A 14,179-nucleotide genomic window follows, 5' to 3' on the forward strand; every position below is an offset into this window, starting at 1 on the left:
GGCCGCCGAGGGGCCGGGGGCGGGCCGGGGGAGGCGCCGAGCCGGGACTGCGCGCTCGCCCGCTGCGCTCTGGGCGGCCCGACCCAGCAGCCGGTCCTCGAGCCCCGCGCGCCCTGCGCCGCCTCCGGCTTTTGTTGTCTCCGCCGCCGTCTGCGACTGCGAGCCGCGTGCCGGGACCTTGGCTCTGCCCTTCGCGGGCCGGGGCTGCGCGGGCCCCACCGGATCCAAGAGAGGCGCGGCAGGCGACTGGGGTCGCCGCGGCCCCGCCATGGAGCTCCGGGCCGGAGGCTGGTGGCTGCTGTGCGCGGCCGCTGCGCTGGCCTCCTGCGCCCGCGGGGACCCTGCCAGCAAGAGCCGAAGCTGCAGCGAAGTCCGCCAGATCTACGGCGCCAAGGGCTTCAGCTTGAGCGATGTGCCCCAGGCGGAGATCTCGGGTGAGTGAGGGCTGCGGGCCCCGGACCCTGGCGCGTCCGGGTTTCCTTGCTTACCCACGTTGGCCGTGCGCGGCCACTCGCCCCGGGTGCCCGAATTCCGCCGCCTGTGCCCGGCCGCCGAGTTCCGAGGAGCCCCCTGCGCCTCCCCTCGCCCGCATCCCCTCGGGCCCTCGCCTCCGAGCCCCTGCCCCCTCTCTGCGTCCGGTCTCCAACGCTCCGCTCGGTCGCCACCAGCACCAAACAGGCTCGCCAGCTCCTTCCCCTGGAGTTGTCCTCGCAGGGCTGTGGCCGGGCGCCCCCGGCACGGTGCCCCCCTGTACGGCCGGGGCTCCAGCGGGGCGTCTTCGGCCACCGGCTCGGTCCAGCCGGCGGCGGGACTGGAGTGGGCTGTAGGGGCGCAGTTGACGGTGGCCTGGGGCTAGGAACTCCCACTCAACTGTGCGGGCCTCTCTGGGAGGCGCCTCGGGGTGGGCTGGGGATTCCCGCGGGGTCCCCAGCAAAGGCTGCCTGAAGGCGGTAGGGGTGGGGGAGTGATCTCTGCCTTGGTGAGCAGGAATCTGCCTGCCAGAGATTCTTTCCCGGAAACTTGTGCCCACCTGGCATGCCCGCCTGCCTAGCACTCTGAACCACTTCCCGAGGATTCCAGCTGCAGGTGGTCAGCATTTTGGATCTCGCCCAGGGGCCATGTCCTTTCTTTGTAAGAGCATGGACCCTCCCAGGTGGCCTCAGCCCCGCAGCTGCCGGACAGCCCTGCCCGTCCCCTCCCTGCTGGATTCTGAGGAGCTTTGCAGAGGCAATGCGTGTGAGGGTGGGAGATGGAGTAGTGTACTAAGGACCTCCCAGACTCCAGACTTCATCCTCAAATTAAGCTGCCCCGTGTGCCTCACAGACTGGGGTGGGCGAGGCAGGTAAGGGCCATACTCAAACAGTGAGATGGGAGACATGAACCGGCCACGGCCACAGGAATGCTGAACGAGAGAGGAGTGCATCAGTATGAGGGGTGGGTCCGTGGCCCTGCCTTACCTGGGGGTTGGGGGATAGCCAGGCCCTGAAGGGGTGGGCACACAGAAGGCTGCCTTGAGAGACCCCCCCTCCCCAAAAGGGGCCTTCCTGTGCTGACAGGCCTGTCCTTGTCAGGGGCTGCCTCCCTCCCCAGTACCCGGAGCCAGCACAGACCCTCTACACAGTTTGGTTCATGCTCCATGCCCCCCCACCACCACCACTCCTCCTACACACACAGAGGAACTTTTGCCTGGATGTCCCTGGCCTTCCTGTTGGACCCCTCCTCAGCCACCAGGGTCTCTGCACCCACCCAGCCCCAAATCTTGGACAGAAGCCTTCTCCACTGCCCTCCTCCACATGTCCACTCCCACTCAGCCATTGTGTCCTTGGGGTCCATCCTAAACTTGCTCACATCCACAGGCCTCCATCCTAGTTAGGCTGAGAGACAGAGTGGCAAGGTTTGGGTGGCTGCCAAGGGCTAGGAGAGAACTCGGAAACTGGAGAGGCCGAGGTGGGGGTGGAGGGCTGGGTATTGTCCCCCCGTGGGCTGGGGGATGCAGTGAGTAGGACGAGAATAAGCAAAGTGCATTGCTGTGTGTGTGATGGGTGGAGGCGGGGCACTGTCCATCCAGGCGGGGGAGTGTGGTGACCCAGCAGCTGTCCAAGCATTGCCCAGGCCAAGGTTTCAGGCACCACCCTCCTCTGGGTCTGGAATGCCAGCGACCATGACCTCCCTGCCAGTGCCCCTGGCTCCTCCATCAGGAGAGCGGCTTTGCTAGGCCCCCTCCCCAAATCGCGCCCCCTCCCCAAATCGCACCTCCCCCACCCCACCCCAAGAGTTCTACAACTCCAGAGTGCCCAACGGGGTCCAGGCACCAAGGAGAGTGCCAGCGCCACGTGGGACGAAAGAAACAGTGACCTCCCAAGGCAGCGGCCACCAGTCCTGTCCCCTCCTGCTCCTTGTGACTCAGCCGGGCGTCCGTGGACGGGGTGCCCTCTGGTGGCCCCTCGGCAGCACGCTGTTCTTGGGGAGCTCTGCTATATACATAGGTTCCCTCTCCTGCAGGGCAACAGCCAGACTTCGCTAGCATGGCAACCCACTCAGCTGGCCCAGGTCACGCGGGATGGAGACTCGGTGCTCCCTGTGGTTGGAGGGGAGGGAGGGCAGCCTTGGGTCTGGGGTGGCCGCTCAGCCTCTGCCCAAGGGAGCAGAATTGGTGGTGGGCTCTAAGAGGAGATTGTGTGGGTTTGGGGACTGCTGGTCCCAGTGGTGGTGAAGATGGCTGTCAGCCCATTTTACAGGTGAGGAGGCAGGCCTGGGGGACACACAGCCCAGGCGGCCCTCCCTCAGGCCGGAGCGCTGCACAGAAGCCAGGGCTGTGAGCAGGGCCAGGCTGGATCCCTCTGCGGTGCTGAATCACGAATGCACACTGGCAGGTTTTGCCTCTGGTCCCCAGATGTTTCCTGAGCACCTGCCTGGCCTCCCGACGCTTGGCACAATGTGTTATGTTTCTCTGCCCCTTCACTGGGGTCCTGGGGTTAGGGAGCACGGGTCTGCATACTCCCCTGTTGTAGCCACAGAACCTGGTCCGTCTCCTGGGGTCAAGGAGGTTCTGGGTCAACATTCACTGGGGACTCATGCCTGTCCTGCTGTGGGCCAGGCTCTGCGGAGCCGGGGCAGGGGACTCTCAGTGCCAGATGAGACCTGGCCACGCTCCTTGGCCCCAGGGTTGGGACTGCCTGCCAATCAGGGTGAGCATCAGCAGACCCCTTAGCAGAAACCTTTGCTTCTCTGTGTCCACTCTGACCACCTAACTGGTGGGCACAGGTTCTGTGGAGGGGTACTCGGAAGCCCTGGGCATTCCCCACACTTCCTAGAACCCACCCTGAGTCTGTCCCTCAGCCATGATCCCTGGTGCTCTTGCAGGCCACCCGGGACACCGCCTATCCCCAAACCAGAGGGTCTGTGTCCCCCGTCCTCTTCGGAAGGCAGAAGCCCACCGTGTGCCTGGCGTGGTCCTCAAGGTGGTCTGTGCCTCTGGCTCTGCCTTGTTCTCTCTCTCCCCGCCATTCAAGGAGCTGAGGTTTCATCATCCCCAGCATGGGGGCAGGGCTTGAAGGGGTACGTGGGGGAGGAGGGGCAGGGGAGCCAGGATCTGACAGGGCCACCTGCGTGATGCAATGGCCTGGGCCCCTTGCTGGAGCCTCTGTACTGGACACAGCACCTGCTCCTCTGAGAGGTGGGGCGTCCCCTGGGCCTGGATTCAGATGCAGGCCCTGCCACACTGTCCTCCCACCCGCTCAGCTCTCTGTGCCTATTTCTGTACCTGTGACAATGGTAACAGTCTCAACGATCCCTGAAGGTTGTGGGAGGGGGGACATGCTGCCTGGGCACTACGTGGGCACCCTGGGCCACATCCTCCCCCTTGTTCCTCCCTGGGGTCTGCAGAGGTCACCCAGACCCCCAGGTGACAGTGTGTCTGTCGCCCTTGAGACCAGCCCTCACTGTGAGCCAGACTCGAGGAGTCTGGCTCTAGTTAGTGCACCAGGTGAGGGTCTTAGTGCCTCACCTGTTTTACACATGAGGAAACCGAAGCTCAAAGGAGCCACATTACTTCCTTCACAGCCCACGTGGAGCTCTGAGGTCCAGAGCCCAGTCTGCCGACCTAAGGCCTGTGGCATCCGTGGCTGCCCAGTCCCAGCCCTGAGGCCTGGAATGGGGGCTTGCAGCCAGACCACTCTCTTGTTGGCCCCGGGTTGTTAGACTGTGTCAATAGTCTAAACTCTCCCCTGAGACCCCTCCTAGCGCCAGCCCCACCAGCCTCCCTGTCCCAGACCTGCCCCCACCCAGCCTGACACGTAGCTGGGCCTTGCCATCCTATGCCTCCCCCACTGCCCCAGGGTGCCCATCCAGCGAAGGCTGGCTCTTCGGTGGCCCTAGGCCTGCTGCTCCAGTCCTGCTAAGGAGGGCTGCTGCTGAGCACCAGGGATCTGAGTCAGGTAACCCGTGTACAGAAAGGCTGTCCTGGCTGTGTGCTCTTGGCCATCTGAGGAGAAGCCCCGTGCGTCCCCAGCACCAGGCTGGGCCCAGTCCCCAGGGAATCATGGACGAACTTCTTGTGCAGGAGCAGGCAAGCCTAGGAGACGGTGGTCATTTTGTTGGTACACTGGCTGCACTAATTAGAAACAGTGCCAGCCTGTGGTTGGCAGGCCTGCAGGCTAAGGAGGCCTCCTGGAGAGGGGCTGGGGACACGTGGGCTGGGCTTCAGAGCCAGGAGGAGAGCGCGCTGGGTGTGTGGGTGTGCTCACGCCTTTGCTTGGGCTCCCACGCGTGGGCACAGGGTTGGCCTGGCTGGCCCTGGCTGGAGAGACAGGCCGGGAGAGGGGCTTGCCGAGACCACCTGGCACCGGTGTCTGCCCTGCCCAGTCCTAGACCTGCCTAGGTAGTGACAAGTTGGACATCTCTACCGGAAGCCAGGTCCTCCTCCCCCAGGCCCGACTTGGTTCAGGGGGATTTCACACCGAGACTCGAGACCCGTGTCAGAGCCTGGAAGGCGTCAGGCCGGCTGCCTGCTCCCAGCCCCTGCCCATGTAATGCCTCTGTGCCCAGCACCAGGTGCCAGCCCCAATCGTGTCTAACTGTCAACATAGCCCTGTGGGGTCAGGTCACTGCCCACAGGCTCATGAGGGTGAGGGTGCCAGCCCAGGGCCACCCACCCCGGCTCCCGGCTCCTCATCCATATGCCAGCTGGCAGACTTTCTTGCCTGTGTGTGTTTAGGAACAGGCCTGAGCAGGTGCCCTGAGCTGCCTGACATCTCTTGGGGGTGGGGGCGGTGCAGTGGGGTGTGCTGAAGTCTTTCACCCTCCCTTCTCCAGGCCCCTCCCCCTTCCCAGGTGGGAGCACATGGCAGCCAGGGGCGAGATGCAGGCTGGCCTGTTTTCCCACATGGTGGACGCTAGGCTCCAGGGCCAGGGCCCAGGCCTCCAGCCCCGTCAGGCAATGGGACGCAGGGGGACTCAGGGTGTGTGGGGCTCACACCTAGTCTCTCCAGGCAGGAATTCTGGAATCCTAGGTGGGTCTGGGAGCTTCTGGGAGTCCAGGCAAACCTTATCCCTCCCCCTCGTCTGCCAATGGCCTCAGCATCATCCCCGGCCGGCTCCTGGCTGGTCCACCTTCCTGGCACATGCACCCCCTTCCGCCAACTGGGTCCTCCTCATGCCTCCTCCCTTGGGGCTTGGCCCTGTTTCCCAGCTTCCCCAGGCATCCCCAACACATGCACCCTGCGGGCTCTACCTCCTGGGGTGCTCCCCAAGTCTGGGGAGTAGGTATGCTGAGTGCCTCCCTGTGCCAGGCCTGGGCCGGGTGCCAGGGGTCGGGAGTGTGGCAGCTTCCTCAGGCTGCCAGAATAGACACCACAGACCAGGCGGCTTACACAACACAAGTGTGTTATCTCACAGCTCATAGGCTGGGAGTCCAAGATCAAGGTGCCGGGCCTCCCCAGCTTCCGGAGGCTGCCGTCGTCTTGGCGTCCCTTCCTTGGCTTCACCTTCACATGGTGTTCATCTTGTGTCTGCCTCCAGACCTCTCTTTGTGAAAATAAGGACACCAATCCTACCAAAGGGGCCCACCCAACTCCTGTATGACCTGACCATAACCAGTTCCATCTGCAAGGACCCCATATTCAAGTGAGGTCACCTTCTGAGGTCCTGGGGCCCATGACCCTAATGGGAGGGGAGGGGCACACTTCTTGTGGGTGGTGGGTGGAGATTGTGGCCACTGAGAACTTAATGATGGTGGCTCCTGAAGACAGCGCCATGCCTCCCGAGTCTGCCAGGGGCTCAGTCCTGGTGTCAGACAGCATGGTGGTCAGAGCATCCCCTGGCCCACCCGAAGGCTTCTGGGCACAGCCCTGGCCTGGGTGGCCTCAGCTTCAGGCTTTTGTTCTGCCACTTAGTCCTTGGCCAGCCCCCTGCCCCTGTGGCTCTCAGCTTCTCCATTCCTGTCAAAGTGTGTGGGGGTGAGGTGGCGCTCACTCTGGTGTTCAGAGCCTGGTAACTGTTGGCCCAACCCACATTCTTGTGGCCTGTCCGGGAACCAGGGTGGGCAATGCGGGGCCAGCCTTAGGACCCTTGTGGGGATCAGGTGGCCCCTGGCTGAGAGCGGCGCCGGTGGCTCCATTGTGCCTTGGACAGGCTCAGGGTCCCCACCTGCAAGCAGAAGGGCCTCCAAGCAGGGGACACGGTGTGCAGGACAGGTGTTGAGCCCCAGGTGGACTTTGGGCAGGCAGGGGGTTGAGGGGCCCTGAGGCGGGGCGTGATGTGGAGAGGGAGAGGAGGGAGGCACCCGGCAGCATGGGGAAGCTCGCTGCTCATTTGTGCTAAATGCTCCCTGGGTTCTGGAGGCTTGGCTGGGTGACAGGGCAGCCCCGGGGGGCTCCATCAATCTTATTCCCTCACCACCTGCTCTGACCTAAGTCCCCAAGAGGCCCGGGGCCCTGCCCGACACCCCTGCTATGTCTCAGAAGACACATGACCAACAGAGGAGGGAACCAGGCTGTTTGCAAACTGGCCTGAGGACCCAGGTGGAGGCCAGGAGGCAGACAGAATACCAGCAAGCAGTGCTGCGGGGCTGGTGCTAGGTGAAGACCACCCAGCCGTATCTCGAGGCAGGCCTCTATCAGCACAGGGATCTGGGTGCAGGCGAGGCCCAGGGCCCAGCCAGTGGACAGGGCAGCCACAGCAGGGTCTGGGACCGGTAAGGGGAGGTCCTTCAGGAGCCCCATCTCTGGGCCCCTTCATCCCCTCCCCTCTTTCCCACCTGCCAGGGGTACCCTAGAGTTGGCCAAAGCCTCGGTCCCAGACCCTGCCTCTTTCAGCCAAGCCCTGGCCTCCTATGGCCCCTTGCCTGCAGGTTCCTCCCAGACTCCCAGAGTGAGCAGGATTGGGGGTGTCAGTAGGGCACCCTGAGTACCATCTGGTCTAACCACTTAGTGTGCAGATGGAGAAACTGAGTCCCAGAAGGGGGTCCCCAGGGCTCAGAGCCTACCCATCAAGCAAGTGGCTTCTCCCTCATTACCTCACTGCCCCAGGCCAGGCCCTGCCACCTCCGTGCTGAGTGAGTCACTCTTGCCCTGGCCCAGGTTTGCCCCAAGTGTGGGCACCAGGTGATGGTGCCAGTGCTGAGAGGGAGGAGTGGGTGGGGGCAAGGCCATGCATGCCTGCCTTGTTTCGAGACTGGGGGGCATCCACATGACCTGTCCTGAAGGTGTTGGATATGTGGTCCCGAGTGCAGAGGGAGGGCTGGCCAGGTTGGGAGGTACAGGACCCTCATCTATCCATCCACCTATCCATTCATTCATCCACCCATCCATCCATCTATCCACCTACTCACCCACCCATCCACCCACATGTGCTCACCCTCTGCTCACCTCTGTGGGACACACAGATGAGAAGCCATGGTCCCTCCCTCCCGGAAGATGAGTCTAGTGAGAAACTCAGTTGGGGCTGCCAAGCCCTCCCAAACCCAGCAGTCCAGGGCCTAGCAGGCACTGTCTGTGTCCTAAGCCTCCTCTACACTTGACTGGACGGCCCTGGATTGGGCTGCAGACCGGCATGTCTCCCTCCGAGGTGGGCAGCAAGGCCCTGGCAGGTCCACCTGGAGGTGACAGTGGCCCCGAGTCTACCTTGGGGCCACATGTTCTGGGCTCATCATCAATCAATGCCTAAATCTGTGGAGGTGTGTGGCCTGTGCACACCTTCAGACAACATCCTCAACACGGAGGACCTCTGTCAGGGCCTGTGGGTGGCCATCCAGGTCCATCCTGTGTCTAAACATATCCTCAATGCCTAGGGCCACCTGTAGCCATCAGGGCCCCTATGGTGAGCCATGCCGTCCGAGTACATCCTCAAGCCTTTGGGGCCCTGAGTGCACACCCCACCCTCCTGTGACCACCGCCAGGCTCTGGGGAGAAAGATGATGCCACCCGCTGCCAGCGTTGGCTCAGGCGCTCACTGGTGTTTCCAGTTGTCATGGAGTGTGGGACACACTGGACCAACAGAGGTATTTTAAAGGGACAAGACTCTTAAAAATTCAGCCACACATCCCTGTCCCTTTCCTGGGCCTGGTGGGAGCTACCCACAGGACATTCCAGGTGTCTTGACATCTTCCCTTGGAATGACCCAACACCCAAATGGATATATTATATCTCCATTTTTTTCTAACCTCTAACTGAAAGCTACATATCCTGTTACTGTTAACAAGGCACAGTGGCATTTCGGTGTCTGGGACTTGGTCACCAATAGGAACCGCTGAGACTTCCCTGTCCCTTCACCTTTGTAACAGATGGCTCAAAATACCACTTACACTTGCCACAGCTCTGAGATTCTAATCAGTGTGAGACCTGCTACAGGAGAGCTCTGTGGCCCAGGTCACATTTATAAAGGTACCTGATAACTGCCACACTGCTCCTGGCTTCTTTCGTGACCCTCTGCATAATGTATCGCTTCCGTCACAGAATTCCGAGAAGGGGTCTGCAGGCGTGGGCCCAGGAATAGCTGGTGGAGCCCCGGTGTCTGCACCCAAGGAGCCTGGGACCAGGACAGGGGTAGAAAGGGTCTCCAGGCATTTGGGGCCAAGTGGGAGCCTGGCCTGCAGGTAGAGTGATGGGGATGAGGAAAGGTCCTGTCTCTGAATCACTCAGTAGGTGTTCCTAGAGCTCCTACTGTGTGCCGGGTGCTGTTCTTTGTGCTGAAATGCAGCCACAAACAATGCACAGGGATCAGACAAGAATCAGAAATCTCACAAGCTGTGGCTTTGCTGACCACAATGAGCAGTGACAATGCGTGACATTTGTTAGAAGAGAAATAATGTATGAATTAAGACAAGTCCGTGGGGGTTTGCAATCACACTCTCTGTCCCCTTCACCGCCGGGCTGTAGAGTAAGACCCCTCCCCACCTCGGAAGGGGGCTGGGCCCCAAGTATGGCTTAGCTGCTCTTGCGGTGAGCTGTGGCCTTGCCCTGTCCTTGGTGAGCACTTGATATGCACAGAAAAGTAGGGAAGGCCCTAGCCAGTTTACTCAGTGGCTAGAGCATCAGCCCATGGACTGAAGGGTCACGGGTTCAATTCCAGTCAAGGGCACATACCTTGGTTGCAGGCTCAATCCCCCTGCCCCCCTCCCCCCAGGCCCGGTCGGAGTGCATGCAGGAAGCAACCAATCTGTGTGTCTCTCTCACAATCGATATTTCTCTCTCTGTGTGTCTCTCTCCCTCCTTTCCACTCTCTCTCTAAAAGAAAAAAAAAAAAATCAATGGGAAAAATATCCTCGGGTGAGGATTAACAAAAATAAAATGTAGGGAAGGCTGGAGGGCTGCTCTGAGGAGGTAGCATCAGAGCCAAAGGAAGGAGGGAGGAGCTCTGAGGGAGGCCACCTGCTGGGCTACCTGGCAGGCCATGCCCCTGGCGGAGGGCCAGTCATTCTCACTGGCAGTCATCTTAGAAAAGAGGTGGGTCCCCAGAGGAAGCCCAAATCTGCCCTGTGCACCCAGCCAGCCTGTGGAGTTAAGGTGCTCCCACGACACTCACTGGCTGTGTGACCTTGAGCTGATTGCTGAACTGCTCTTGCCTCGATGTCCTTTTCTGTGAATTGGGGTAGGTAGCAGTGCCTGCCTCCTGGAGTGGGCTGCTCCTCGCCCTGCCAGCTCAGAACGCATGCTACCCAGAGCGGCGTGGTGTCGGGAGCAGCTGTCGGAGAGACAGCCCGCTTTCTCTTCCAGAGGCGGCTGTGGGGAAGGGTGCCTGCTGGTGGGGAGGGGCCAGCCTGCACCTGGCAGGGCTGAGGAGCCATACTGTGGGTGTGAGGACTCGAAGGAGGTCCAGGCTGGAGGGGAGGACTGCCCTTGGGCACCCAGTAATGCTTCCAGGGTGTGGCCATCCGTGGTATCTCTGTTCCTGCTTGGCTGGCCCTGGCCCTGGGAAGTTAGGAATTTGGGGAAGGATTGGCCAAGGCCCCTCCTGGAGGGGCGGCCCACAGTGAGGGAGTACTCCCCCCAGCACAGAGCCCTGCCACCAGTCAGGAGGGGCTCTCGGGCGGCTTTGGAGAATGGCACTGGGTTTTAGACGGGAGCCTTGGACAGAGGCCCCAGAAGATGTTGCAGGGCCTGTGGAGAGGTGAGAGGGGGACAGGAGACAGTGTCAGGGGGACCCCACATGTGGTCGAGCCTGGGGGTCTGGCAGCCTGATTCCGAGGAGTCATATGGGCCTGGTCATTGTCCCTCTGGCTTCTCTGGGTATGGGGCTGGCTCCATCCCTTCAGCTATCTGCTGTAGGTCTGACTGCCCCAGGGCTGTCTGTATGGGGTCCCGGTGCCACTCTGCCTGCTGGGAGTGGCTGGGCAGGGTGGGGGCCAAGACATGGTACCCAGGGCAGCAGATCCCTGAATCCTTAGAGACCTGGCCCAGTCAGATGGTGCTCCAGCTTGACTATCCCAAGGAGATGAGCTAGAGAAGTCAGGGAATGAGACGGTCTTCACATTCCCACCTGCCCCCAGGACTCACAACAGGTCCCACCTCTAGGGAGCCGAGCGAGCAGGGTGACTCCATGGGATGGGTGCACATGTGTGTGTGCCCACAAGTGACGATGGGGGCCTGTGTGACTCCAGTCAGGGTTCTCCCCATACTCTACCTCAGGCTGTCAGATTTAGCAGATAAGACTACAGATTACAGTTAAATTGGCATTTCCAGACAGACTGAATAATTCTGTGGTATATGTCCTGAAATTAATGTCAAATAAACAACAAATAAAATTTTAGCATAAGTAGGCTCTCGTATTTAGTATAAGTATATCCCAAATATTTGGAGGGAGGTTGTTTGCTTTTTTGGTGGTAAAATATACGTAACAAAATTCACCCTCTTAACCATTTCTAGGTACACAGTTGAGTGGCAATAAGCATATTCACATTGTACAGCCATCACCACCACATCCCAGAGCTTTCTCATCTACCCCAGAGGACACTGTCCCCATTAAACACCCACTCCCCTCTCTTCCCCCAGCCCCTGGCGCCCACCCTCACACAAGTGGAATTCACAGTGTGTGTCATTCCTTTCCATGGGCACGGTGTTTCGGGGGTCTATCGGGCCGTAGCGTGTGTCAGTGCTTCCGTTCTTGTTGAATAATTCCTGTTGTGTGGACAAGTCGCATTTTGTTTATCATGCATCCATCAGTGGACGCCCATTTCCACATTTGGTTCTTGTGAATAATGCTATTATGAACAGGGGTGTACGAGGTTCTGTTGAAGTCCCTGCTTTCCATTCTTTTGGGCCAATTCCTTTTACACTAAAAGATAATGCATCATTTTTCTGAAATTCCCATCTAATCGTGTCCTAACCGTGTCCTGTCCTGTACCTGTAGTGCCCCCACTCCAGTCTTGCCCCCTGAGCACCCACACACCTGAGAGCTGGGTGCGTGCTGGAGATGGCCTGCTGCCTGGGTGGCCATGCTGAGTCAGTGGCAGGAGCCCTTCTGCCAGAGCCCGCCTCTCCAGGAGGCATCTGCAGCTTGCTCGGCGGAGGTGTCTGCCGCCTGCTCAGGAATTCCCCTGGGACTGGAATCCAAGGACAAGGTGGGAGGCCAGGATTGTTCAGCTGTGCTAGGCCCTGTCCCCGTCCACTCCAAGCTGAGGGACATCCCATGCCACTTTAGCTGCCTTGGTTGGCTCTGTTATGTTAGAAGAGGAAAGAGGAATCACTGAAGATTAAATGATTCAGAAACCTGGAGATGGCTGAGACCCTCACATAGCACATAGGGAGCCCTCCATCTCTGCGGGGGTAGGACCTCGGCCAGACCTCTGTGACAGGAAGAGACGCCTCATGGGGTGGGAACTTACCCTGTAGGTTCCCTCACAACCTCACTGCTGGTTGTCATGCTGCCTCTGGGGAGGGGTCACAGGTCAGGGAGGTGCCAGTTTCTGGGGAGAAGTCTAAGACTGCGTTTCTGGGGCCATGAAGGTGTTATGTTGTTTCCTTAAATGCCAGCACTGGGCAAAGGTTCTGTATAGTTTCTTTATACATGTTTATTTATGCTGCTCCAGCTCTGGCCTGGGTGCTGGGCAGAGTCCAGAGGAAGGAAGGGAGTCTCCACAGCAGGCAGAGCAGTGCCTCCTGTCAGGACTCAGGGAGGGCTGCAAGCGAGGGCAGGTGCTTTGTGCCAGAGGGTCCTGGGAGGGCTTCCTGGAGGAGGGGAGAGTGACTGGGCCTTGGAAGAGGACGGGGCAAGGCGGCAGGGTGTGTGAGGTGGAGGTGTTAGCCGAAGCAGCAAGTGGGGGTGACTGCTCAGGGCTGGCATGCCTGGCTGGAGGCCTGCCCTAGGGGCTCCCTTGGTGGCACCGGAGGCTCTTCTTTGTGTTCTGGCCCAGCTGAGAGTCGGCACCAGCTCTGCCTGCTTGGCGTTCTCAGGGTGGATGGATGGGCCTGCACTGCATCTTTATGGGGAACGTGGCTGAGAGGATCCGAGCTGCAGCATCCCCCGCTGCTAGTAAAAGGATGTCCCCTTTGGGCAAGGCAGAGGGGCAGCACCAGTCCATCCCTGGGCCTCCTCAGCTGCCCCCAGGCCCTAGCAGTGGGGGGAGGGGAAGCTAGATGGGAGAGCTGTGAGGGGTGGGCGTGTAGACCTGTTCCAGACAGGTGCCCCCCACAGCACAGCTTGGGCAGGGCTGAGCTTGGCTGGGGCGAGGCTTCTAGGGAGCATCACAGGCCCAGGACCCTCTCCAAGACCTGGGGTCACAGGTGCCGCCGTAGCAAACCCAGAGTCCCCTTGGTCCCTTACTTATCCTGAGGCCACAGCACTGCTCGCGAACCCTGAAGCAGCTGTGGAGAGGCAAGGGAGGGGCCCCACCTCTCAGCCAGAGCTGTGACCAGGCCCACATTTCATGGGGCCACCACCTCACCTGGTGTCCCCTGAGGAGGAGCCAGGCAGCACAGAGAGCACATGAGCTACCTGGCGAAACCCTTCTTCCAGGGTCTTAGGTGTTGTGTCCTTCCTTGGCGAGGGCACTTGGCTCAAGAGCGGCCTGTCCAGCAAGTCTCTCCGTGTCCCCATGTGCAGGCTGGCTGAGGGGGTACACACACTGGACCGCTGCACTGAGGGGAGGGTGGCTCAGCGGTGAGCAGATGGTTTTCTCCAGTGGGGCTGGCAGGCACAGTGAAGGCAAGGGCAGGGCTGGGGCTACAGGGAGTGGAGGGTATTGATGGGAGCCATCATGAGGTCCAGGGAGGGGCCCAGGTGTGGAAGGGTGACCTAGGAGGTGGGGGCTGAGCTAGGGGAGACTGTGGTCAAGTGGGGCTTAGTATTTCCTGAGGGAAGCAGATCCAGGACCTCGGGATGGAGGCTTAGGTGGTGGAAGTGAGAGACTGGCGGTGGCCTTTGAGTACCCAGACAGCAGAGGGGATCTGGTCCTTGTCAGTGGGAGAGGGGACTCCCAGGTGGTCAGACACCACTCTCCATCCAGGAGAGAAACTTGGCGTCACCCACCCCCCAGCCTCATCAGCATCCCTCAATGGACCCTGGGTCCTTTGAGCACAGGACACCCCGTGCAAGCTGTGTCAGAGGGGGACGGGGGGGGGGGGGAGCTGTCTCCCAGCCAGATGGGAAGCAGCACCCACCAGTGGGCACCTGGTAGTCACAGGGCTGAGGGAAGCGAGTGGTTGTGGGCTGTTGCCAGGCAAGCGGCAGGAGGGGGCGCGGGGCA

General features: G+C 60.6%; 1 protein-coding gene across 1 annotated transcript in view; it reads left to right on the plus strand.

Annotated features, from left to right (window-relative positions):
- Window positions 1-29: 29 nt before the first annotated feature.
- The window catches only part of GPC1 (glypican 1), a 26,774-nt gene continuing 12,624 nt past the window's right edge, over window positions 30-14,179 (plus strand). The window contains exon 1 of the mRNA XM_006082992.3: window positions 30-434. Coding sequence (XP_006083054.1) covers window positions 269-434 — 166 coding nt within the window. The 5' untranslated portion in view covers window positions 30-268. The remainder of the gene's footprint in view (window positions 435-14,179) is intronic.

The sequence above is a fragment of the Myotis lucifugus genome, unplaced genomic scaffold, assembly GCF_000147115.1.
Source record: "Myotis lucifugus unplaced genomic scaffold, Myoluc2.0 scaffold_5, whole genome shotgun sequence".
Lineage (NCBI taxonomy): Eukaryota > Metazoa > Chordata > Mammalia > Chiroptera > Vespertilionidae > Myotis > Myotis lucifugus.